The sequence below is a fragment of the Accipiter gentilis genome, chromosome Z (assembly GCF_929443795.1).
Source record: "Accipiter gentilis chromosome Z, bAccGen1.1, whole genome shotgun sequence".
In the NCBI taxonomy this organism is placed as follows: domain Eukaryota; kingdom Metazoa; phylum Chordata; class Aves; order Accipitriformes; family Accipitridae; genus Astur; species Astur gentilis.
In genome coordinates, this window is record NC_064919.1 from 89,143,539 (window position 1) to 89,168,381 (window position 24,843).

Here is a 24,843-nt window from a genome sequence, read left to right on the forward strand (position 1 = left end):
AAGTATTTACTTATTTTTGTACAAGTGAATAACAGAAGATAATTGTTTAGGAAATAAATTAGTCTTTGTATTTTGCTCTACCTTCACTTAGAGATTTGGAGTAGGAAAAAACATTGCCACCAGAATTTATTCTGGTTTATTCCATGGTTAAATTTTATACTTTACTGTTGAACACAAACACTGAATAACTGTAGATTACTGTTAGGTAGTAAATTCTGTCCCCAAATCAAAACTTCACGTAGAGCCTCTATCAGCAGAGCTATTTGTAAAAATGAATTTAAAATAGTAAATACAAAGTCCAAAAAAAGGTATACATTCAACAACAAAACTTAAGTTTGCAATGTAAAATATTTTTTCTAAAATATTTTGCTTTCTAGAAAGAATAGCTGAAACATCTTTATTTTTTTATAAAAATCTTGAATGTTTCATGTCACGAAAAGAAATAGTAAAAAAAAAAAAAAAAGATTAAAAATTTAAAATCCAGCATTTAGATATATTGGTTGAAAATGGAAGAAAATATTTACATATTTAAAGAATCTTAACAGATGCAACTCATTAAACCATCTATGCTGTCAAGTTACCTGTTATTAGTTAGGAAATAGACTTATTAAAAGTAGTGTTGTCCTGAATGTTGTGAACAACACATTGGATCGGGCATTAAAAAAAGAAATAAGAAATTTAGGATGAAAGTAATTTTACCAAACTTCAACTACCTAGAGATTAGGCATTTTGTGATCAAGGATCTGGTTTTGTTTAGTAGGAACAGACATCCCCTATTTGTTTTGGTCACTTGCCTTTATTATAGGGTTGTGATCCCAAGCCTTTGGGTTCATAAGCTTGTTCTGTAGAAACACAAAGTTTGCAGTATTTATTTAGGACTTAAATTTTCTAGTTGCATCCTTACTATACCAGGGAAGTTAGTAACTCTTTTTTTGGTTGGACATAGCCAATTTATAACCTGCATATGAGTAATTAGTATCTCTTAGTTGTGATCACCATACGTGATAGAACTAGGAGTAAAAGCCCAAATGATTTGTGCATTTTATGTATCAACTTCTGTATTATCATTTTTACTCACTGCAGTTCCTGCTGCCATGCCCTGCACTGCACAATTGAGAGGCTGCCTCTTGTTTCTGCTTTAGTCTGTCTAAGAATAGTGTGTTTAATAGTAATTAGAAAGAAGAGCAAGTGTGTTAAGCACCAGGAGTGTCAGTGAATATGATGGGTTAGCTGGCGTTGCCAGAAGTTGGTTTCGGTATGTTTTGTGCCATAGTGCAAAGCAATGCTTAGCATTTCCTTCAAAGTGCAGCAAGGGGGAAGGAAAACTTTTTTAATGCGTTCAAGAATGATGAAGTCAAATTGTGCGCACTGAAGGCAGTACCTGAAAAAGTTTTTAGTCAAGTAAACGTTTGAGTTGTTGCTGCCCATGTTACACTTCTGCCTTCTCTCAGTCTGGCATGAAGTCCAACGATTGTGGGTTTGAAGCTTACAGAAAAGAGAAGGGTGCAGTATGGGCTTCTTTGAGATACAAGGTGCTAATAGTACCTTTTTTGTGAATTCATATCTAATAGAGATAAGGTAGTCAGATTTGTGAAATCTGGAGAGGATATTAATAAGGAATCTCAGTATTTGGAGAGGCTGGAAACAGATGGAGTATCTCTGATTTGCTATTGAAATAGCTCCCTGTGAAGGCAGCATTGGTAATGAGAAAAACATTTTACAGTGCAATGCCTTTCCAAATAAAAAAGCAGTTAGTAAGGACTGATGTAACTACTGCTCCATGTTGGTTGTGCTTTTAAGAATGCTAAGTTTAGATTTGTGAATATTTTTCTATTTTGTCGGTAGTTGGAATACAATTAAAAATGCCACCTTTTATTTAAAAGTTCTAATCATTAATTCCAGTAGTAATAAACTATAATTAGTTCTAATCTAATGATTTCTAATCTGATAATTTTAGTGTTAACTATTCCTCCTTTTACTTTTGGTTCCTATTTTGTAATGTCTTAAGTGCAGAAATAAAGCATGAGCTCTGTATGCGAAGAGCTTAGCCATACTTTTGTAATAATGCAATTTTAATAAAAGCTTGGTACAGGAATAATTTTACAAGGAAGAAAGTGTTTCATTTGGTCTGAAACACAGAATCAGTGACAGTTTTTCTGTTTTTATTTTAAGCTATTTTTATCGTGGTTGTGGAGGGAAGGAGAGATTGCAAGTTACAGTTAGACAAATTAGCTAATTAGGCTGGTATATGAAGTTTCCTCCTTAACTGAAACCAGAGTTTAAGGTTCTGTTGTACAAATCTAGGTGACTATGTTTGAAATACACTGGAATAATAATGATTTCAGGTATTGCCACAGAAGTAATCCTTGAATTCATGTCCTCTTAAATGAGACTGTTCAGTGAAACTTTTGTAAGTTCTGGGGAGAGTGAATTTTGTTTTCTTATATATTACTCTAAAGTGCTAACCATGATAAATTTCAGCTCAGATTTTAAGATATGACAGTTCAAAACTTAATTGGTTAGAACATTTTTGATTAAGAACAGATTAGTAAAAATCTTTGTGGCCAGGTTGCATAGATGAACTGCAGAAGTATAAGAAGTTGTCATTATTATCAAATGGAAAAATGGAATTTTAGTTATGCTTGGGAACTAGGAAGTACTGCTGAAAATATTTTACTTAAGAAAGGAGAGGTTACATTGGCAACTGACAGAATTCCTTTAAGTTTATATAAATGAAGAGTTTTGTTGCAGTTCAATTAGTAAGAAGAGAGAAGAACTCCTGAAACTTACCAATAATAATTTTGGTATTCCTTTCATCAAATGGTAAATGAATGTAATAAAATTATTATTGTAGCTTTATTCATGCGACTGAGATCAGGGAGTTGATATGCCTTAGGTATAGAAAGACATCTGTGATGGCTAATTAATATTTTAAGATTGTAGTCAAAAGCAGATAAAGATGAATGTGCTTTGTTTCATTTAATAAAATCATGTTTTGCTGCTAGTTTTCAAAAAAATTAATTCAAACATCCTTAGGAACACAAATCGTCTCTTGTTTTTTGGGGTCCCTTTCATTTTTAAAGCCTTCAGTAAAAGCAAAGTTAAGTGTTTTCCCCATTCAGCTTCCTTATCATAAATCTAAGGGCTTTGGGAGTTGAGACAAATTAAGGAAACTGGAAATCTAATTGTATTTGTGGGGCGAAGGGAATGTATGTGTCATAGTTTGTCACTTCTTCTGTTGTTTTCTTTAAACACATTCCCCTGTTGAGGGGGACAAAATGATTGATTTTTATTGTGTTATCTGTAAAAATATTTTTAATGCAACAATGGCTTCCTATATTAGAATAATTGCTCTCATAAAATGAATGCTGGTTTTGTTCATAAAGTAACAAAACCAGGATTTTGCGACATTGTTACATCACTGTAATGTGTTTCTGTGTTTTCTAATTAAGGGGAGAAAAATTGTCTCTATCAAGGTAAAATGTGTGATTTCGTGTAGTTTTATTTAAAGGCAGCAGGTATTTTCTGCTGTTGGGTTGGTATTTTTCTTTTTGGTACATGCAACTCTATTGTATTTATGTTGTGAAAATTCAGTGCTACATGAGACAGTCTTTAAAACTCTTGGAACAGTTTCCCTGGCATTTGGCAGTGATGGTACATCATATCTCAAGGGCAGGGCTTAAGTAATACATGGATAAAATTTGCTTAATTCTTGCTTAATTTTATTCTTTGTATTCTAACAGTTTGGCTGCTGAATTTGCTCAGTGGTGGTAATCTCCTCTTTACAGTCTCGTGTTTTCTTTGCCAGGTTGGCTTATTTTGCCAGTTTCTCCCAGCTTAAACCGTGTCATTTGCTTTTGGCTTTTAGAAAACATCAGCTTAAAGCTTGGTTGTATGTCCCCAAAGCCCGGTGTACTTCTGCACCTTGAGGGGATGATTTACACTGACATACTGATCGTTCTTTGCAGCTAAGGCTGCCAGTGTTAAAATTGTCCCATAATGATAATAGCCCCTCAGCCTTGTTTGGTTACGTGACAGGGCACATCGCTGCAGTGGATTGCACTATGTGACTTTCTCTCTCCCCCAGTGCCAGGAGCTCCTAGTGTTAGGCATGAAAGAAAGATGAGGAGCTAAACAACAGAAAATAAAGATTTGACCCTTAGGCACCCACAGGACATGAGATCTGAGTTTATAATACAAAACATATTGTATTTTTTATTATCTAGCGCTGTTTGCAGCTTGAGTGTATCACATTCACATGCCTCCAGTACAGCCCAATTACAGTTGATGAGTACAATGCAGAAGTGTGTACACACACAGTTCTGCAGCCTTTTCAATGCATTTACCTCTCCATCCCATATGTTCACGATGGAGCACTGCTGGGAGAGGATGATCTCGGAACAGTTTAATGTCACACATCCTTTCTTATCACCTGACCCTGAAAGTGCATCCATCAGATCGCTGCCTGCACAGGTACCTATGTTGTGATCCCGAGCCACCAAATTATGTTCGTGTGAGTGACCTTCACACAACCATTCTTGTCACATTAGTTATTACCCACTAGTATTCCAGTGATATGAAAAGTTTATAAATAAAATAGCTTTAATTTAAATATAAGATGGGCTCTGACCCTCATCAGACTGTTTCTGCCATCAGTCCTGGATAGTCCAGGCCCTAATAATTTAGGCACATAGTTGTGCACTGAATCGTGGTGCAGGGCATTTGCAGTCTGAGTGTAGACTCTTACTTTAATCAGAAGCTGCAGGGATTAAAAAAAAAAAACAGTAAAAGTTACTATAGGGATTGTGTCAGCCAGCTCTGAAATCAAGCAATATCTGGGTTGGAATGTGGCATCTGTTGAAACAGTGCACAGAAATAGTACACAACAATTTTTAGGTCAGGAAGCTGGGAACATCATGATCAACTGAAAATGCCAAGGGAATCGTAGGTGGGTAGAATGTTATTACCCAATCTGGTATTTGGCCAGAAACCAAAACATCTCTGAAAACCTCTGTGGGCTTGTTGATAACCACAGCTGATCAGGACTCACCTCCACATCACAGGGGAGTGTCAGCATACAGCAATACAGATTCTGTTGTATCTTTTAAATTTTTTTTTCTTTTTGCATCTTCCCTGTCTCTCTGTCCAGTGCTTCAATTTCACCTACAAATGTTGATGAGACATCACTCCAGTGGTTTGCAGATGTTGCTGGTTCCCAGGCCAAGGTGACCAACAGCACGTTTTCACACAACAAGAGCATTCAGTTGGAATCTGTTTGTGATTGTTCCCAACACACGTCTGTCCTACCCCTCCTGCTCTGGCTTTTGCCTCTGTGCTCTACCATTCATCCTCCTCATTTATGCCAGTGAAATTATTAACAGACTCACTTAGCAAACTAAATCAGGCAATTAATGTTCTGTTTTAAAAGCCAGCTTAATTTCTTGATCTAGTTCATGCAAGCACAATGGGAGGTGCAAGATACTGCATTGCCAGGGACAAAACAAGCAGAAAGCGTGGGATCAGGAATGACTTGATCTGCTTTTGTTGCTAAATGGTAATTATAATGATTGTAAGTGGAATTTCATTGCATGGATTGGAACTCTTACATCAGGCAATCCTTTATCTAAATTATTTTCTTAGGTTTACTTAGTAAATGACTGGACGCACCTGTTGATATGCTACTTAGAGTATCTTGTGAATACCCGAGTCACACAGTTTCACAATCGTGTCTGCGTTGATACCGTAACAACATGTAGGTGTTTTAGGTACTACATCTGAGATGATAGCTTGTAAACTACTCAAGCATCCTGTCTGTTGACTTTTTAGTTTCATGTCACTAACATGAATTCATTGACATGGAAATAAAGTCTTAAGGTATGCAAGGGTGAGTTGTGCATTTGGCATAATTAAGTACATACTTATCAAGTTCTGCTGCATAGCCAAAACTCTGGGGTTTTACTGCTGTTTGGACATTGTAGAATTTTCAGGCACTTTCAGAAGTTTGTGCTGTGTTACTTGTGACCAGTTTTACCATGGTATATTGTTCTGGTTTTAGAAACGGTTAGGTTTTCAAAAGCACAAGACCCAGGGTTATTAAGACAGTTGTTGATGATGGAAGTGCATCTTAGGGGTCAGAAGGTGCAACACAGGATTTCACCAATTTGACCTATTACTAAATTGCAGTATTAAAGCCTTTGCTTGGGAGAATTGTCTGTATTAGGAGTGTTGAGGTTTTTTAATAGTGCTTTTCTGTTGATTGGGATTTTTTTGCTTTTCAAGTTCCTCTAAGCCATATAGAATCATTTAGGTTGGAAAAGACCTTTAAATCATCAAGTCCAACCGTTAACCTAGCACTGCCAAGTCCACCACTAAACCATGTCCCTAAGTGCCACATCTACACATCTTTTAAACACCTCCAGGAGTGGTTGAATGATAGTGTGTTAACTTACCATCTGGCAGATCCCAGGCCTTACGTGGAAATATGTATGAATAAACATTATGAACATGCAAGATGAAAATAAAAACATAAACCAGAAAGGTATATGTGAAAATTCAGTAGGAAAGTGTATTTAAAAAAACAACACAAACCACCACTAACAGGGAAATTATCTACTAGAGGTTGCCTGACATACATTCAGTTTTGCAGTTAAGTTTGAAGTAGGTCTTGAGTGTCTGGAGCCAGAAGCCTCTGCATGAACACAGCTCCTAGGAGAGAACTGCAGTTGCATGCTGGGCCTTCTTTCAATGTAATATGCCTGCAGCTGATCAGACATGACCATATCATCTTATCCAAACTTAAGTAATTAAAAAAGAGGATTTTTTTTCTACTTAGTAGTCACAGAATGATTGAATGGGTGAGGCTGGAAGGGACTACTGGAGATTGCCTGGTCCACCCCCTGCTCAAATCCGGGTCCAACAGAACAGGTTGCTCAGAGCCTTGTCTGATTGGATTTTGGGTGTCTCCAATGATGGAAAATCCACAGTGTCTTTAGGCAGCCTATTGCAGCGTTTGACAAGTCTCACAGTAAAGAAGTTTTGTCTTATGTTTAAATGGAATTTCTTGTGTTTCAGTTTCTGCCTATGGCTGCTTGTCCTGTTGCTGGGCACTGCCAAGTCTGCCTTAATCTTCTTTAGTCCCCCCAATCAGATATTTCTACACATAGCTAAAAAGCTTAATCCCTATTGTCAATACCAGCTATGGCAACCAGTTGTTGACCTGCGAGATCTGCCCACTCCTCCTGCAGTTCCTTCACATCATTCATGCAACCTTCTGATGAAAGTCTTGACTGACCTGTTTTGTACCTCTGTTATTTTCTGAACTTCTGTTTAGGGTGGAATAAGGCTAAGTGGGCTTAAGCTGCCTCTAGTAGTTACTCGTATGTGCTGAACTATCAACTCGGATCTTGTCTTACTTTGCAATGGTCAGTGTTATGTCCTGTTTTATCTTATAGTGAATACTATATTTAGGCATGCTTAAAGAATTCAGATTAAATAATAGGTGTACACCTGAGGTAATATCTATCTTTTATTCCAGAATTGAAAAAAGCAGGTACTCCTGCAAGAACATGTCTTATAAGAAAATATAAGGGGAGGAGGACTTTCATTGATACGTGCTTATCTAGAATCTCTCACGTAATGAGTGGTGTTCCAATTTAACTTGTGATTTCCTTCTCCTAAAGAGCTGCTTTATCTATGTGACCCTTTTTCAGACAAATTAGTATGTCTCTTATTCTTGGAAGCTTACTAGAACCCTTCTTGAAGTGTTGTCTTTCTGAATTTTAGATTATTCTGTAATTTGGGTAAGAAAATTAGCTGCCAATTATTAAGGGTCTACAACAGCTTAGTTGTTAACTATAGACGCTTTCCCTTCTGGAAAACAAGAAGCTTAAATGTTTGAAATTAAGATCAGTGCGATGTTTTATTTAAACTTTTTCTTTTTAAATATGACTCTTATTTTGTGTCAATTCCAAGTAAAATTGAAGTGCATGTATACCATCCTAAGTTTGAACTGATTTTTCATGTTTTGTACCTACATGTTGATGGATGCTTTCCTTTCTATACTTTTTACTAGATGAAGGGCTTTTAGGGTGGTGTAACTTTATCCTAGGCTTTTCTTACTGGCTTTGCAGCTTGGATATATGTCAAGTTGCAGACTAATTTTTACATGCATTTTGGCTTGTGAGCATCACCTTGTCGTCTAAATCTCACATGCTGAACAGTTGTTTCACATTGTAAGTTGTTTGACACAAGTTAGAATTTTAAAGTAGTTCTGTTGTTTTTGAAAGCTTTTTAAGTCACTGACTACTAATGACTTAATAGTAATGAAGTGTTTTCTCATGCCATTGCCTTTAATGATAGCTATCTTCTAATCTCGATCTTTAATGATACCATAGGTAAATAAACTCTACTACACAGTAAAATTACACATACAATTAGTGTTCTAAATCTGTTTTAAACCAGTATTTTTTTTCTTCCAGCAGTTATTACTTATGCTACTTGTCCTTATCCTCCTCAACTGCACTTGCCTCCTTTTCTGTATTACCTTTCTAAATCGAAGGGAAAATCAGGTGCCTGAACCTTGCCACTCCTACTGCTTCCAACAACAGTGCCTAACTCTGAGACTTACTTCCTTTTGGAAGTGAAAATTAATGATGAGTATGCAAGTGTAAAGTCCAGTGTAATGTTCCCTTAATGCAGAATCTGTGTGTACTGTGCCTAAGAGGAAGCAATTTGTTGACCTTGAAGTTTTGTGATGGTTTTGGGAAGGTGAGATGGGAGGGAATAGAAGACATCAAGGAAGGCGTGGATCATTCTTTAATTGTTGGTTTGTCTAAGCTGCTACTATTGTCTGTACAGGCTGGCTGAGATACGCACAAGGGTTGAGTGGTTGACAGCGAAATACCCCCTCCTGTTAGCTCTCACCATGCAACTTTAGTCCTTCTTGCAATGGGGTGGCATACCTGTGTACAATCCTTTTGGGTTTGCAGTTGGATTTTTGTGAGTTTCATGCTAGAATGGGTGGTTATTTGAGGGGGTGTGTTGAGTGGTTCTTGTACTGCATTTTATTAAATTTGCTCCTGACCATTTCAGCAGCTGCTTGAGTTACTGAATTTTTGGTATTGTTTTTTGAGGTGAATGATATTCAGTGATAGGTTTAACACACAGATTGAGCTGAAACATTTAACACTAGATTATATTTTAATGTAGAATTTATTCATTTGACTATTGAAGCAGGACTGTCTCCCTTTATTTTCTGTATGTTGGACATTGCTTGAAACAGGTGTATTGTGCTGGATGGGTTCCATGAACCTCAACAGGTTAAGCATCCTTTTCCCCATTGTAATTTGCTGGATATCTGAGATTTTGTCTACACTTGGGATTTGGTGATCGTGACCAAGTTTCATTGTGATGTCTGTGTTGATATGATGGGTAACTCTCACACACTCAAGAAAATTCAGTGTACAGAATACATAACATGCCTGAGGTGTTTGAGCACATAGAAGAGAAATGAAAGGATTCTTGCATTAGTACTGCTTTTCTACATGATCAATGTGTAAACAAACTAGATGGTTGGACAGATTTGGGTTTCCTAAATAGACAGGATGTATTCATGTCTCTGCCAAAAAAATAGTGATTACCTTTCATTTTGAGAGAGCAAGCAGGAAAATAGGACAGTATCTGAAGTAATGGGATTTTACGTGCTTTATGAAACTGAATAAATACCAGATTGTAAAAATAATGCTCATTTACTAACTCAGAATAGTCATGAGCTTTTTTGTTACTTTGAAATACCATCATTCTAGAGTGGCCTTTTATCCTCCTCTAATTCAAAATTAAAATGGATGGTGAGGAGTACTTGTCAGTTTGCGATGTGGCATGAAAACTAAAAATAAAACTTTCTGGGAGTCTCTTCTTTACCAAGCAGATTGGTTCATCTTTTCACAGACTTTCTTCTCTTCAGAAGTAAATGTACTAAACCAAGCAAACAAAACCCTTCTGGCACGTGGTAGTTTGGAACAGAGGATCGCATAACTTTTAAAATTTGCTGTGCAGGGTTAAAGACTAAATAGGAAATTTTGGGATAGCTTTTGTTATAGTTTGTCTTAGGATTTGCAGCAAGGCTGTTACAAAGCATCTAAGACATGCCTCTACCCCTCCCTGCCGTGTGCTTTTCCTATCTTATCTGGCCCACATGGAAACCATGTTAAAGATAGCACAGAATAAATACTGAGAGAACAATGACATTTCAGCAGGGGTTGGCCCCTCCAAAAGGCAATGCATGCTAGCGGTTTTATTGTCCCTTTGTGGTCCTTCCCAGCCGTCTAACTTGTGCAGGGCCTTAGTTCGATGTTTCACGCAAGCAAACGTGGCAGTCCCTCCAACATGCAGTCACGGTCCTGCAGGGATCCAGCTGCTGGCAGTCATGGGTGAGGGCAGAGCGGCTCCAGGCGTTACACAGCCGTGGGTGCTGCTGGGGCATTCTAAAGAAGAAGTCATCTGTTGAGACTGTTTATTGCTGACAACTCCAGCTGGTTAAGATTTTCTCATAAATCTGAAACAATAAAACTGGGAGTAAAGATTTTGCTGGCAGCTGCAGGCTCTCCCCAGTGAACTAACTTTTCATTCTGTTTACTGCTTTAAAAAAATTAAATAACTGTTTACCTTTATACAATGTAATATGATGACCTATATAAAATAAAGGTTATAATGGTACATATAAGCATCATTGCCTAGCCAACAGCTCTGAAAAATAGTAATTCTGATTGGTAAAATCTGTTCCAAGTTGTAGGCTGATAAGCATCTGCATCCTGTGTCTTTCATGTTAAGAGTGGATTACTCACTATCTTGCGGGGCGGGGAGATCAGACTTGAGCAGGAATTAGCAGTGTAGTATGCAACTAAACAGGCAAGCTTGTGGATCAGATAGCCTTTTTTATTTTAGTGAGAAAGAGGTTCTTCAAACAGACCTTGTTATAGTAAGAAATGTGACAAGGTACTGGAAATTCAATACATGATAAAGCAGGAGAAAGGTTCATGTGGCTTGTGAGGTGCCTTTTCTGGAAGCAGGAAACCCCAAGATGAGAATGCTTAAATACTAGAGATGTGGAGGCCTGCAAGACAGTTCTTTTCACAGAACAAAAATGTCCTAAAATGCTAACTATGAGTATACTAACACACAGACATGCACAGCCCCGATGATTTTTCTTATAAATGTATGTGTATAGTCAAGTGTTACATAAAGATTTGGTTTTACAAGAGCCTTAGTACTGGTAAAGATAACCATATTCATGCTAGGAGTAGCTGAGGAGGTAATTTTTTTAAACTGTCACTGCAGCTCACTGGCAGAACCAGGCTAGAACTAAGGATTTTCCAGTTCCGCTCTAAACTACAGACAAAGAGATTTTGTTGGTTCAGCTGCTCTCAAGGCTGGGTTTACTTTTTACTCCTGAAAATTTGATCTGGGTAGAAGTGAAGGCTTTTAACGTCAGTCTGGAATTTGCACAATTCTTACAGCCCAGTTTACCATTGTGGCTGTAGCCACAGCCAGGCTGCAGAGCATCTGGAAATAACAGATAAAAGCAGTTAATGTAGATGCAGCAGTTATGATTTCTAGATATGTTAAAATTAGATAAATAAGTGGTATACTTACAGCATGTCTACTTCCAGGATAGACTATATCAGATATCTCAGGCTTGGTGTTTGCATGTAAGTCACCTCTGTGTGTGAGTCTGTTGAGAAATAGCCCAAGGGAACTCCATAGGCTCATCTCTATGTCCCCATCATCTGCACCAACCTGTGGTGGGGTTTCCTCCCCATCTCCGGCACAGAGGAAGGACTGTTTTCCCCATGTACATAGTGAAACTGCATACATGTCTGGTCACGGTTCTCTTTCTAACTATTCCTGAAAATTTTCCATGTCCATGAGTTGTGTTTTTCTTGAACTAAAAGCTGCATGAACAGATCTAGACAAAGGTTTATATTTTCTTCTGAGTAGTTGATATTTGAGTAACTGCCTTGAAGCAGGAGTTGGAAGGTACTTGGATTTGCCTGTATTAAGGAGAAATATGTTAATTCTCTAAAAGCAGTGCATGCTACCATGTTTTTCCAGTAGTTGCTAGGAAGAAGATTAATAGTCAAAATTCTGTAATGGAAAATCTTTTAGCTTTTTTTACTTAAATTTGGAAAAAACACAGGCTCCTTGGTGCAGATATTCTTTTTGTGTTGTTCCCTGGGCATATAGCACAGCAGTGTATGTCCATACTTTGGAGATCATGACTTTATGCTATCTTTGTAGTAGAAACAGAATTCTTATGATGTTATCATACAAAATATGAATTTTAATATTAAACTTAATGCTCTGCTATGATAAATATGTAAACTTGGCTTTGGAGCAGCAGTATGCACTTCCTGGAATTCTGTGCATAGCATGGTTATAAATAAGCAGCAGGTTATTTGGGAATCACTAGGGCTGATATCTGGTATCATAAACAGTATCTGGGTGAAATTGTTTTCCTTGACAGACAGTTGATTTTTGAAGAATGCTTTATTTTGAAAATTCGTATCTTATTAATGAATACCAAGTACACATCGAGTACAGTGACCAGCTCACAAAGCAAACACATAGATGCTATTTAATTACTTTATACCTCATCTGTTGCCAAAATTTCATTCCTTTGTCTGTTGAATATAACACTTCCAATGTAGATCAAAATGCTAGAATTCATCATGTTCAGGTAAGATACTGACATGATTGATATGTGTAGGAATGTCAGTGTATGGTTTAAGTCTGACTTTAAAATAGATTAATTTCAAAGGGAGCTTTCTTGTGTTTGTACATGTGTATAGTATGTAGCATTGGAAACATTATGTATTTGTATTCAATTAAATAGACTTAAAAATCTTTAGAAAGTATTCCCTTTGTTATTCAAGCTCTTAATAAGCTACAAAAATCAGTGTTTTCTGCTTCATTGTTATGTTTTATTGATGTATTGTTACCTGATGTATAACATCATGGTTATAGGAGAATTTGGGATGGAGTAGCTGCAAGAACAGAACCACCCCATTCTAGATTTCATGTATTAATAAAACCTGGGTGTCGTGAGCGGGTGGTGTTTTCTCACCTCAGGTTTCTGTGTGACCCCCCCCCCGCGTGTGGGCACTCCGCAGAACGGGCTGGGGCAGCCCTGGCCCAGCGGGGCCTGGCCCCGTGGTGGCCTGGCGGGGCCCAGTGCCGCAGGCTCAGGCACACGGCCTGTGTCCTGCCCGGCAGCCTGCCTTTGCCATGGCGGTTCCACTCAGGCTCAGCGGCCTGCACTGCCTGGGACCTGCATATGCGTGCTGCGGCCTGTTTCCACTCTTCGCTTCTTCCCAGCTCCCACGGCACGCCACCAGTGGTCTCCAGTGGAGGGGCTCCAGCCGATCTCTGTGGCTTTCTCCCCATAACACAGATTATTGGCAGTTTCCTGGGTTACTGTCCCCTCCAGCCTTCCTCCCTGAGCTTGTGGCAGGGCCAGGGAGCTGCTTGTGGTGCATCCGTGTTCCCCTGTTCCTCCTCTGCCTGTGCCACAGCCTGGGAGCGGGGCAGACGCTGCCCAGGCTTCTTTGGCAGAGCTTTCTGCTTGGCCTCCCTGTGGCAGGGATCTCTGGTCTTGCTGCTCTGGCCCATACCAGCATCATCTGGTCAGTGGGAGGTGAGCAGATGCAGCCCGGGCCTCGTTTTGTCTGCATGGTGGTTTTAGCTAGGTCTCCTTGTGACGGCTGTCCATATGGCTATGTCACTTGGTTACCCTGTGTTTAGAACAGCCTGTGTATTTCTTATGTATGAAAAAGTATCTGCATTTCAGAGGATTTATTTCAGGTTGGCCGTGTTTCAGGCCAAAATTATTGTAAGATGAAAGGTTTCCTCAACTGTGGGTGGATTGGGAAAGAAATAATAAGCGCTGGTGGGAATTAAGAGTGTAGAGACAGCAGCGTGACATTGCTGCCATCCCTCTTTTGATCTCTTCTATGAGGACTCTGTATTCCCCTCAGGAGAGCTTTTACAGCCCTGAGGGTAGGTGTTTCGTTAACCTCTGAGGGACACAGAGCAGGAGAAGGCTCCTTCTGGTGAGGGTTCAGCGGGACGACCCCCCCGGTGCCCTGTGGTGCAGCTGTAACTTCCATGGGGGCTCAGAAGCTGTGCAATTCCTCTGGGGATCTGGTTGCATGAAGGCAGGCTTGGGACTATCTTCCCGCAGCCTCTCTCTTCAACAAGAATTCGGCTGGGTTCCTCAGTGGTTTTGTGGAGTTTCTAGGTTGTTGGGGTTTTTGCCATGTTTTTAATGGCTTTCATCACAGGAAGAACAGAAGGAATCTTAATCTGAGTCGCTAGAACAGTGAACTGCTGTTATAAATGAGCAAATGACAATCATAATCAATGAGTAGATTAGATTAGCTGCAGAGCTGATTTCCAGCACATCCACATCACAACTGTGTGGGAAACCTCATATAGCTCTGAAGATAGTCTTGCTAGATATTGCCCTAAGTCATACTGGGTGCATCCAGTTAGGTTAAGTGCAATCACGTTGATTAAAATCTTACCAGAAAGGTAAAGCGTTTGTAAAGGAGAAATTGGAATATTTATCTGGTGTCTGCACAGCTTCTTCTGAATATTGTTGGTCTAGTCACTACTTCTCTTCACAGAACTTGAGAGCACCTGGACCTGGTATCACAGGCCAATATGCTGCTGCTTGTGGTCTTATTCTCATTATGCACTATATTTTGATGGGAGTGTGTGACTTGATTCATTTTCATTGTGTGAGTACTCTGCCACATTCCACGGTACTTTATAATACCAGTCAGCTACTCAGACACATGGCATTATAAGGTAACGCAGTGCTAAGAGACCGAAGGGAATCTCTCCATGCAGTGCCTGGCTATACTGCCTGTGGTTTTTATTGGTTTTATTTCTGGGTTGCCCTCTATTACTTACCAGCAGGGAAGATCAACTCATCCATGTGCATGCGATTCAAACAGGGAGATGGCCCACATTTTTGGTTTGCTCAGGGATGTGTTGGATGGATAATAACAGCCACATTTTAAAGAAAAATCGCCCCTGAGATTTAGGTTGATTGACAATAAAAGGTACCAGTGCAACTCTCCAGGTGCCACTGTTAATCATAAAAAATGTTAAATGTTAAGTTAGTTTTTAGGTGTCTCTAAGTGAGCAGTGCTTTAAAGTTATAATTTATTTAAAGAAATCACAGTCCATTCAGTACACAAATATTTTCAGCTAGAAATGTTATATCTAGTGCAACTGAATATACAGATTGAACAGACATTATTGTTTGGTGAGAAAATTGATGAGCGTTATTTCTTTCTAGGCTTTATTGAGCTGCAAAGTGAGTGGTAACAGTACACATTTTCCTTCTCAAAGTCTATCCTTGGTTTGTCCACCTCTGCTAATATTTCATGTTCCTCTTCTTCTGTCTGTCCTTGAAGTGGATTGCTAGATTGAGATACCCTGTGTGAATTTTTATGTTCTTTAAAGTGGTAGGTATGAATGGGTGGTTAGGCCTCTGCGTGCAGTCCAGTCTGAGCATCTTCAGGAATCATTGAGTATTGCAAAGATCAAATAGATCGTTGAACTTCTAGACCTTGAAGGGCTCTCTCTATCCTGTCATCTTCATAGTTGTAAAATGGGTATGGAATATAGTTGGCAGAGTTATGAATAATGGTTTAAATACCCAGAAATAAAGGTAGAGTTAGATGAAGACCGGGTCCTGCTGTCAGCTTCTCAGTGGTTACCTCTGTGGGAGATGGTGCCTTGGTTTGTTCACTCTGAGAGAAGGTGGTGATCGAACAGCTAGTGAAGAACATGCAGAAAAGTAGTGTTTATCACTTATATATGGGCATAAGTGTGCACAAGTGAATTTTTGATGGCACTGTGCGGCCCAAATGTTGGCGTAACCACATCCACGTGCTTAACTTGAAGCAGGGCATGAATGGTCAAATCTTCAAGTGGGAAATACAGGATTACTCAAAAGGCTGGTTATAAGGGTGTGTAGTTGTTCCTCACCAAGTAAGCATTCTGAATTAATGGAACAGCATTCTTTTAAAAAAAAAAAAAAGAAGTTCCAATACTTTGGTTTCTGTTTGGTAAAGTGAGAAAACAAGTTTTTATTTTGGGGAAAAACGTTTACAATTCATGCAGTTCTACCTTTGCTGTTTGGATGTTGGGTTTCCCTCCCTTCCCTGTCAGATGTACATATGAGGTTTTCCTTAAAAAAAAAAAAAAAAAAAAAAAAAAAAGAAAATGTCACCAAGGTTTGACGTGAACATTTCAACGGCATGGTGAATAGTAATTTCACTCTACTTTTTAATGCGTGTGGAGACTAATTCACAGGAAGAGTAGACTATTACTTTGTGCTTTGAATTATGCATGGGCTGTCAGAGGAATTAGAATTTCATCGGTACTTAACATACACTCTGTGGACTAAGAAGCTGGTTTGGACTGTCACAGAAAATGCTCTGCTGAAATAGATAAATTATAACAACAGATAATGTGCAACAATATAGGGATAGAAACCAGTAATTGCTAAAATAATGGTACTCAACCATCTTTATTTTTGCTTCATTGACTGGATTGATGTTTATCAATTTTTGCTTTTCTGATGTAAAATTAGTCCTTTTTTTGCCTTTTCTTTCTATTTGACAGACTAGAGACGACTTCCTGGGTCAAGTGGATGTGCCACTTAGTCACCTTCCGGTAAGCAGTGCTTTTGTTTCAGTGTGCTCTTTTTGTCATCACCAGATGTGAAAAACCGTGATGTGATGTAGAATTTATTTCCATAAGTAGTACAGTTAAATTTTCTTAAAGCAAGCATTCCCAGCATAGTATTAGAGGCTTAAACAAAAATGTTGTGGACAACAAAGCCCCACCGTGCACAGGAATTGGAAGAAATGGTTCCCTTTGCAGGGACAAGAAAGACAGTTGTTCTCTGGTATCTGTTAATTTTCTCAACATCCAGGATCCACTTCTCATCCTGATTATTTCTTAAAATCCTTGTCTGGTCTGAGACTTCATGAATGACATGTGACCAATATACTGGTTGTTTCTTACTTTACTGTAGGTGATTATTGTCCTTTTAATCTTCTGTCTTTTCCCTTTTCATGAATTTCCCTTATGGTTGAAACAGTTGTCTTCTCCCTTAGGAAACTCCATTTACTCCAGAACTTTTGTTAAAACAATGAAAAAAACACATTTTGGGGGTCCGATTTATCTGCCTGATTTTCTGTCTAAATGATATGCTGTTAAGGTTATGGGATAGTAGTTCTGTCTGAAAAAGGGAATAGCACGTATTGATACTACTTCAAACCTTGTAAAGCCAATAGCCACAGACTGAAAACAGAGAAACTGCTGAACCCGCATGATGGTGTCTTAAGAAGTTACAAAAATTCAGTTCTTCTGAAAATGTTATAAAATTACTGATCTTTGTAGCAAATTTAAGTAAAATTATTGGTTTTATTACTGATTGAAAGTAGAACACCTAAGTAATAATGGAAATAGTGAGATATTCATCAGTGCCACAGTACATACGACGACATTCATTAGACATTGACATTAGACGTTATTGATACTAATAATTATACGAGCTGTGATATTGCCCAAGCATACATTATAGCTTTTAATGTGCATACAGATAACTTTTAATGTCTATACATGTATAAATAGGGGTTTTTTTTCTGCAAGAGGTGTGAGGTGCCTATTGCCCTTCCTATGTGATAGGACAGTATGTGTTTTGGATGTTTTCCCAATTTTAAACAGCTTAAATACATTACATGCAAAGAAATAGGAATGAAGTAACGTAGAAAAACTGATACTTGGAGGGTTTTCTTATATTGTTTTAAAAGTTAGAGTTTAAATATTTGGGTTAATGCCTGTTATCAGTGTCGTTTATTTACAGAAGTTCTCTGAAACACCAAACATACCATTGTATGGGTACCTCAGTTTGTTTTATACAGATAGGTAAAGTGATAGTTACTGAGATATGACAACTTCATGTCTGGCGTCTCTGTTACATGTAAGAGGTGAGCCCTGAGATGACTAGAGCACATCACCTGAGAGCTGCCACACCACTGTGTTGTGCCAGCGTGTGCCTGGCTGGTTGCTTTTCCTCGCATGTTATGAACTCTGACTAGGAGAGGTTACATTCTCAGTAGACATACTGCAGATTCAAATCCAGGTTTTCTAGGTACTGATGTTGCTGTCTTCTGGGTATGTAGTTCAATGTGCGTTTCTGTAAGCAGTGGTGTTTGCTTGGGCAGACCCCTGCCGTTTTTTCACACCCTCTTGTTGCCTGCTTAATTATCCTGGGTCTAATGCTCACATGATAGAAGAGGTGAACTAGATCTGCGTTATTCATAACTAGTTAGTTTTGGGTGGTTTATTTTTTAACTCGGACTGTTTCCTTTTTCCCGTTTATGAAATGGCCATGCAAACAGCTGTACTGGCCTTGGTGCAGGAATAATCACCAAAGGGGAGACTCTTAAAGTCGGCACCGCTTCTGAAAGATGTACCCATGACTTCAATTAGTGACTTGCATTAATTGTTGGTAGTGGTGACATAGAGGTAACACACTGCTAGTTTGCATCAGGTATGCATGGAAAGGGACGCACATCTGTGGTCAGAGAAACCTTTTGTGCAAAGAAAAAGGTGGTATAGATAAGCCCAATTAAGCTTCTTTTTATCAGATTTGCTTCAGCAAATGCCTGGAAAACCAAAAAGCTGCAAGTACAATGTGGTGTATTCATTATTTTAGCTAAAATTGAATTCTTTGCCAGCAGTAAGAGTTCTAATAGCAAATAAATAAAAGTAATTGACACTGAGTTTGAATCATTTTATTGTCAACAATCAAATGTTTGAGGTGTTTGATTTGAGGGTGGTAATGTTTTCTCTATTTGTTTTTGTTTCTTAATAAATGGAGGGATTCTAAGAGTAGAGCTGGTTCCATAATTCTATAAAGCTCCAGTTGTCTGTTTTCTTCCTAGCAGCCAAGATTCTGCATTGTCTTCACACAGCAAGCAAAATTACAGACTAAATTAAGTGGAATTTCTATTTACTATATAATCAAGGGTGGGTTCTCCTCCTTTAATTCTATGAGCGTAGAATTGACATAGCGCTGGCTGGCTGTAAATTATGATGTGAAACTCCAGGGTTTTGTAGACACTGCGTATAATATGTCCACAGAAGGATGCTCAACTTTCAGAGACTAGTGAATACTATTCTAAATGTAATCATAATCCAATAAAGACAGTGGCAGAATTGTTACTGACTCCAGTGCATTCAAGCCTTCACTGTCAGACTTTTTTGCTGAAAAATTCTAAGGGAGAGGTCTGTGCCTCTGCTTTCGGTTGATGGGCCCACATTAAATCTGTTTCTATTGGAAACTGCTGAAAAGGCTAAAGACACTGTGCTGGGTTGGAGATTCTGTAGGGATGCTGTAGGGAAAAAGACAAATAACTAAAAATGAAGATTTTTTTGAAATTACATATGTGATGTTGGGTATTTCATGAGGAATTATTTTACACAGAGCCTGCCATCAAGACAGGTGAAATGGTAGAACAAAGAGGGTCCATGTGACACTCAAATTGTATGAAGCTTGAAGTTAACCTCAGTTTGTACCCACAGCAGATAAAGTCTATACGTTGCTTAGAAAACTTACTTTACACAATGCTAGGTATATGCCTATAGTACTACCACCCCATGCTGTAAAAGCCTCATTTAAAATTATGTTCAAAGATAAGTGAAAATGAATTCTTTATCTCATGGGTCGATTTGTGTGAGTTTCAGTTTTTCAATATTGCTGTATGGTCTGTCTTTTTTTTTTTTTTTTTCTCCACTTAGTAGACAAAAATCCAAAGTGAACTTTGCAGAAAATGTTTACACCAAAAAAAGCATTTCTTTTGTCTTCTTGTATTCATATTGTACTTTACCCTATGCTTCAAAACTGAATTTAATCACTGACAAAAGAACTGAAGTTAGAATGTCACAGGGCACAAACAGTATGAAACACTGCAGTTGTTTTTCATCTTCTTTGTAAATAGTAAAAAATAAACTTTATACTTCATTAAGTTTTCTAGTAAATTCCACATATATACGTACATATGTATATATGTATACAGTGATTGTTTTATGCTCAGTATAAGTGTTTTCTGATATTATATAATGTTTTGGATGACTAACATTGTCTGGATGTAGATAATATTTTTTAAATGTCGTACATGTTAATATTACTCACTTCCATGAACTTGGAGGAGTTTTTTTGTATTTGAATGAGGGAACATTGGAATGGTGGAAGTTATTGAAAATGTTTACATCAAAATAAGGTGTCAATTTTAGTGTAACTATTGCCATTTGTGTCTGAATTTGACTTCTTGCTATTGATAAATGTTATTGTAGGAGGAAAATGGCCTTGTAGACTTTGACAGTGATGCTTATTTAGATGTGTCTGGTTGTGGTTGATCTTAAGTCATAACACTGTTGTTGGCTTATAAACTATAGTAGCTGAAAAATATGATGGAATGATCAGAAATGTATTCTGGTGAAAAATGGATCATTCCATTCTCATATGAGCTGTATTGTGTAGTATTACTTTATCTGTACTTGTGTGTATATTTCCATTTACGTGTATCCATATGCACAGACATTATCTAAATAGCCTGTACATAACTGTAGAAAAAGTCCTTCAGTGTTAAGCTACATGTGTCCTGCAAACAATGTACTATGAAATATAAAATGGTGAGGGACATGTTAGTGCATGCCTATTTTGCAGTCAGGTAGTATTTTAAAGTTCCTTTTTAGTAAACATTATTTTTAATAACTACAAATCATTGGCAAGATTTGAGGTAGAGCTGTAGACACGGCACACACTTCCTCTGAGCAGTTTTGAGGAATTAGCAGCTTTTTGTTTTCCTTCCATATTCTGTAGGAAGAGAATAACTCTCCTGTCCTCTCACTGGGGACTTACGTAGAATATGAGTGTGCATATCTCTTTCTAGCTCATATTTGAGTGGAATGCTAAACTTTTTCAAGTTGTTTTAAAGTCTTCTACTGTCTTTACATAGAAAATCCAAGATTGTAAAATTTCCTGGGTCAGCTACTTAACTGCCGTTGATGAATAAAATCCATTATGCTAAAATGATGAAATTCTGCAGTCCAGAACTTCCCATTTCCTTTTAGGCTCACTAGAAAGTGAATGCGATGCCTGTACAAAATCCTTCCTCACTCCCCATCATCGCAGAAAATGTCTTCAGTTCCAGAAGCCACTTTTTTCCCCAAAAATTTCCTCTGGGAACATTCACAATATGTATCTCAGAACAGTCCTTCTTTCAATAGCTGTAATGTAGCAGTGTCTCCACAGGGTGCTTACCTACCTTCCTGTGGGTGTGTTCTCATACTCTGTTATAATTAGTTAGTTGCTTATTAGTTACATGCTTATTAAGGTGTGTGTACTGATTTGATGCTCAGGGAAACATACTGTATATCTTTATGTTCTAATCAATATTTTCCTCATTCATCCTTCCAGTACCTTAGTAAGAGACATTGTGGTGTACTTATTAACAAATATTTGCTTTCTCATTCTAGCTGTACTGCTGATTTGTTTGTCAAAATCCTGTTTCCTCTAATACTATTTAATTACTATCTACAAAATTTGGTTAAAATACACAGCTTCTTATTTTATGTACGGTACTTACCGTTGAGTACTAGAAAGCAGTACTTAAGCAGTACTTACTTACTTAATCATGCATGCTTTGATGTCCTGTTGATTTGGTTAAAATCTGCTGTCTCCGAAAAAAATGGGAAATCTGTCTCTCACAGATTAAGTGGACACTCAAGGCAGGAAATGCCTTGCAGAATAAGAGTTCAGCCAGGTAGGCGAAAAATTCTGAGGAGTACCCACTAACTTGTGCTCATTTTGAGAAAGTTTGGTGTTAATCTGAGGTACGAGATCTGTAGTCTTACCGGAGTGTGTATGATAATGTGCTTACTCTTTCAGTGTAACACAGTTCATGCTTCCAATTTTGTCAGCCCAAATCGTACGATCGGTTAGAATAAAGTACCCCAAACAATCAACAGATGAAGTATGTATACGAATTTCTGGTTCTCTCATTTACCTTGTCATTTTTAAATTCCTAGTTTTGTACCTATAGCATCTGTGTTCTCGCAGACATGAAGGATGTAACTTATTTGATAAGAAAGCTGAAACTCTCATGTACTAGAAAGTTTGCAAGATTTAAGGCTTTATGAAACCTACAATTAAATGGAAATCGGAAGATGTAATCTGTCAGCTTGATAATATTATTTATGTATGTCATGAACGATTTCAAAGTCTTAGTTATTTTTGAAAGCCTCAACTGCTTTGAAATAAAAAATGAAAGCCAACTCAGGAGGAGTTTTATTTCATCGCTTTCTAATGTGCAGAAAAAATACTGCTTCGAAATAAATGCAGCCTTTTCTGCTGTTGGATGACTGGAAGAAGTTGGAAGGGGTCTGTTCAGTTGGTCTTTTCCACCTTTTTCCGAGTTGTGAAGGTTGGGATCGCTTACAGATGATGGTTCAGCCCATCACTGGTATTTCTAGTGACACCTAGTGGAGTGCTGCTGCAGCTGGGTATTAACAGCGAGCCGTAACACACTGGTCTAGAGGTCTGCCTGCTCTAACTTTGTCGTGTAAACATCTTCTCTAGCATTTCTACTGCATCTGTGATGTGAACGTTCTTTATATGTCTCTGTACTTGTGGGAAAGCTCTTTAATTTGCCATTTTCTTAAATGCTTATAGACTGAAGACCCAACCATGGAAAGGCCATACACATTTAAGGATTTCCTTCTCAGACCAAGAAGGTGAGGGGGAAGACCTTTGTATTTTAAAACATTTCTTACTCTAAGGTTTGTTATTTGCAACTATTTAAGGGTTGTTCAATGAAATGTACCTCCTTGTCTTCTAGCCACAAATCTCGTGTAAAGGGTTTCTTGAGACTGAAGATGGCTTATTTGCCTAAAAATGGTGGCCAAGAAGAAGAAAACAGTGATCAAAGGGACGAATCTGAGGTAAGGCTTAATGCTTGTGGAAGCATTCAAGTTATTAGAGATTGAAGTACAATTGTAGAAGAAGTTGCACCTTGAAAGATAAAAACCTGGTAGCAGTGTTAGTAGCAGCTTACTCTTTTCCCCTGCTCCAGCTTTTTTTTTTTTTTTTTTTTTAAAAAAACATAACTGTTTTCTCAACCATTTCAAGTATTTCAAAGGATTTCAGCTGCCATAGTGAATTCTAAAGTTTGTCTGTCTCAGTTTGTGAGCAAGTAGAAGTGGAAGTCATGCCAAGTAGAAGAATTCAGAGAGTCTGTGCAATTAATTTATAGGCATAATGGTCTATATTAGGTACCTCTTCTTCAGAGGCCATTTCGAAATAGGTGTTATAACATTTTTCTTTATTTCCTCAGCAGCATTGACTTTGCAGAGAATAAAGCTCATGCAAGCACAGCAGGTTTAAAGACTTCTCAGCACTCTTATCAGCCATCATCTATTTTAAGAATTAGATGCAATTACGGCTGACAAAGTGAATGTCAGCCCAAGTTTGCCTTACTAATAGCGTGTAACAGTCATCTGTAACTTGAGAATGAGGGCTCTCATCCCAAGCCATACATCTCTGAGTTCAAAAGTTAGCAGCTGGATCTCTTTGACTTCTTCACTGGGAATCTGCACCTAGCCACCACTAGAACAAGCAACCACCCAAATACATTTGGGAATCCCTGTTGTAATACACTGATGGGATTTTAGGGGTTTTTTTGTCATTGAAATGAGGTACACACTGTAACCACAGATTTTATTCTATTTCTATATGGTTTACATTCAAGTAATTTTGAACTTCTCTTTGGAAAACTTTCAGAATCTGCACCTATAGGCTAATGTAAGAAACAATTAAATAACTTCTCTTTAACTTGAACTTTAAAATTTTAAGAAATTTTTTTTTTCCTTCATTCTGAAGCATGGATGGGATGTGGTTGATTCCAATGACTCCACATCTCAACGTCAGGAGGAGTTACCACCTCCTCCGCTGCCTCCTGGATGGGAAGAAAAGGTGGACAACCTGGGGCGGACTTACTACGTCAACCATAACAATAGGACTACTCAGTGGCATCGACCAAGTTTAATGTAAGTGGCAATGCAGTGCAATGTTTTGTGGATGTGTGCAAAATTATCAATAAGGGTAGTGATTTTTTTCCAACCTAATCATTTTAAATTTACAAATTTAAGGCTGGAAAAAGTCTTTAAGCAAGACTTTTACTAAGGAGTTTATGAAGGCACACTATTCTTTTCGGTAACAGATTAATCATGATTTTGGTTCTGTGCTACGTACCTGAAACTATATTAATGGAAAAGTTTTCACAGATGTGCTAGTAAATTGAGAACGAAAGTCTGAATATCTTCAGTTAAAAAGGAAACATCTTTTTTTTTTTATATATATATATTTTTTTTTTATTGAGAATGATCGAGACTTCCCCACCCCCAGCAAATCACATATACACATAGGTATTCTGGGAAATTCTAGGAAATCTGAAGGAGTGGGAGGGAAGTCAGTGCATTAAGAACATACCTTAGAATATTGGGAGACAGATGTGGAATTTTTCAGTAAGTAATTTAACAGGAATAAATTACTTGCTTCTATAGAGAATGTTGAAAAGGTAAGGAAAAAAAAAGTCAACTCTTGAGTTTTAATTAAGTTAAACTGATTAACTTGAGGAGATCCTGATTGTTATTCAGTGTATGGACTGCATTACCTATGTACACCGGTTGTAACAATGT

General features: G+C 37.9%; 1 protein-coding gene across 7 annotated transcripts in view; it reads left to right on the forward strand.

Moving 5' to 3' along the window:
• NEDD4L (NEDD4 like E3 ubiquitin protein ligase) overlaps nucleotides 1-24,843 on the forward strand; it is a 192,877-nt gene that overhangs the window by 112,348 nt on the left and 55,686 nt on the right. For 6 of the 7 annotated variants that reach the window (XM_049794601.1, XM_049794602.1, XM_049794605.1 and 3 more), the window contains 4 exons: nucleotides 16,696-16,746; nucleotides 22,820-22,881; nucleotides 22,986-23,088; nucleotides 24,026-24,192. In XM_049794601.1, coding sequence (XP_049650558.1) covers nucleotides 16,696-16,746; nucleotides 22,820-22,881; nucleotides 22,986-23,088; nucleotides 24,026-24,192 — 383 coding nt within the window. The remainder of the gene's footprint in view (nucleotides 1-16,695; nucleotides 16,747-22,819; nucleotides 22,882-22,985; nucleotides 23,089-24,025; nucleotides 24,193-24,843) is intronic. The other variant, XM_049794603.1, reaches the window with a different exon arrangement.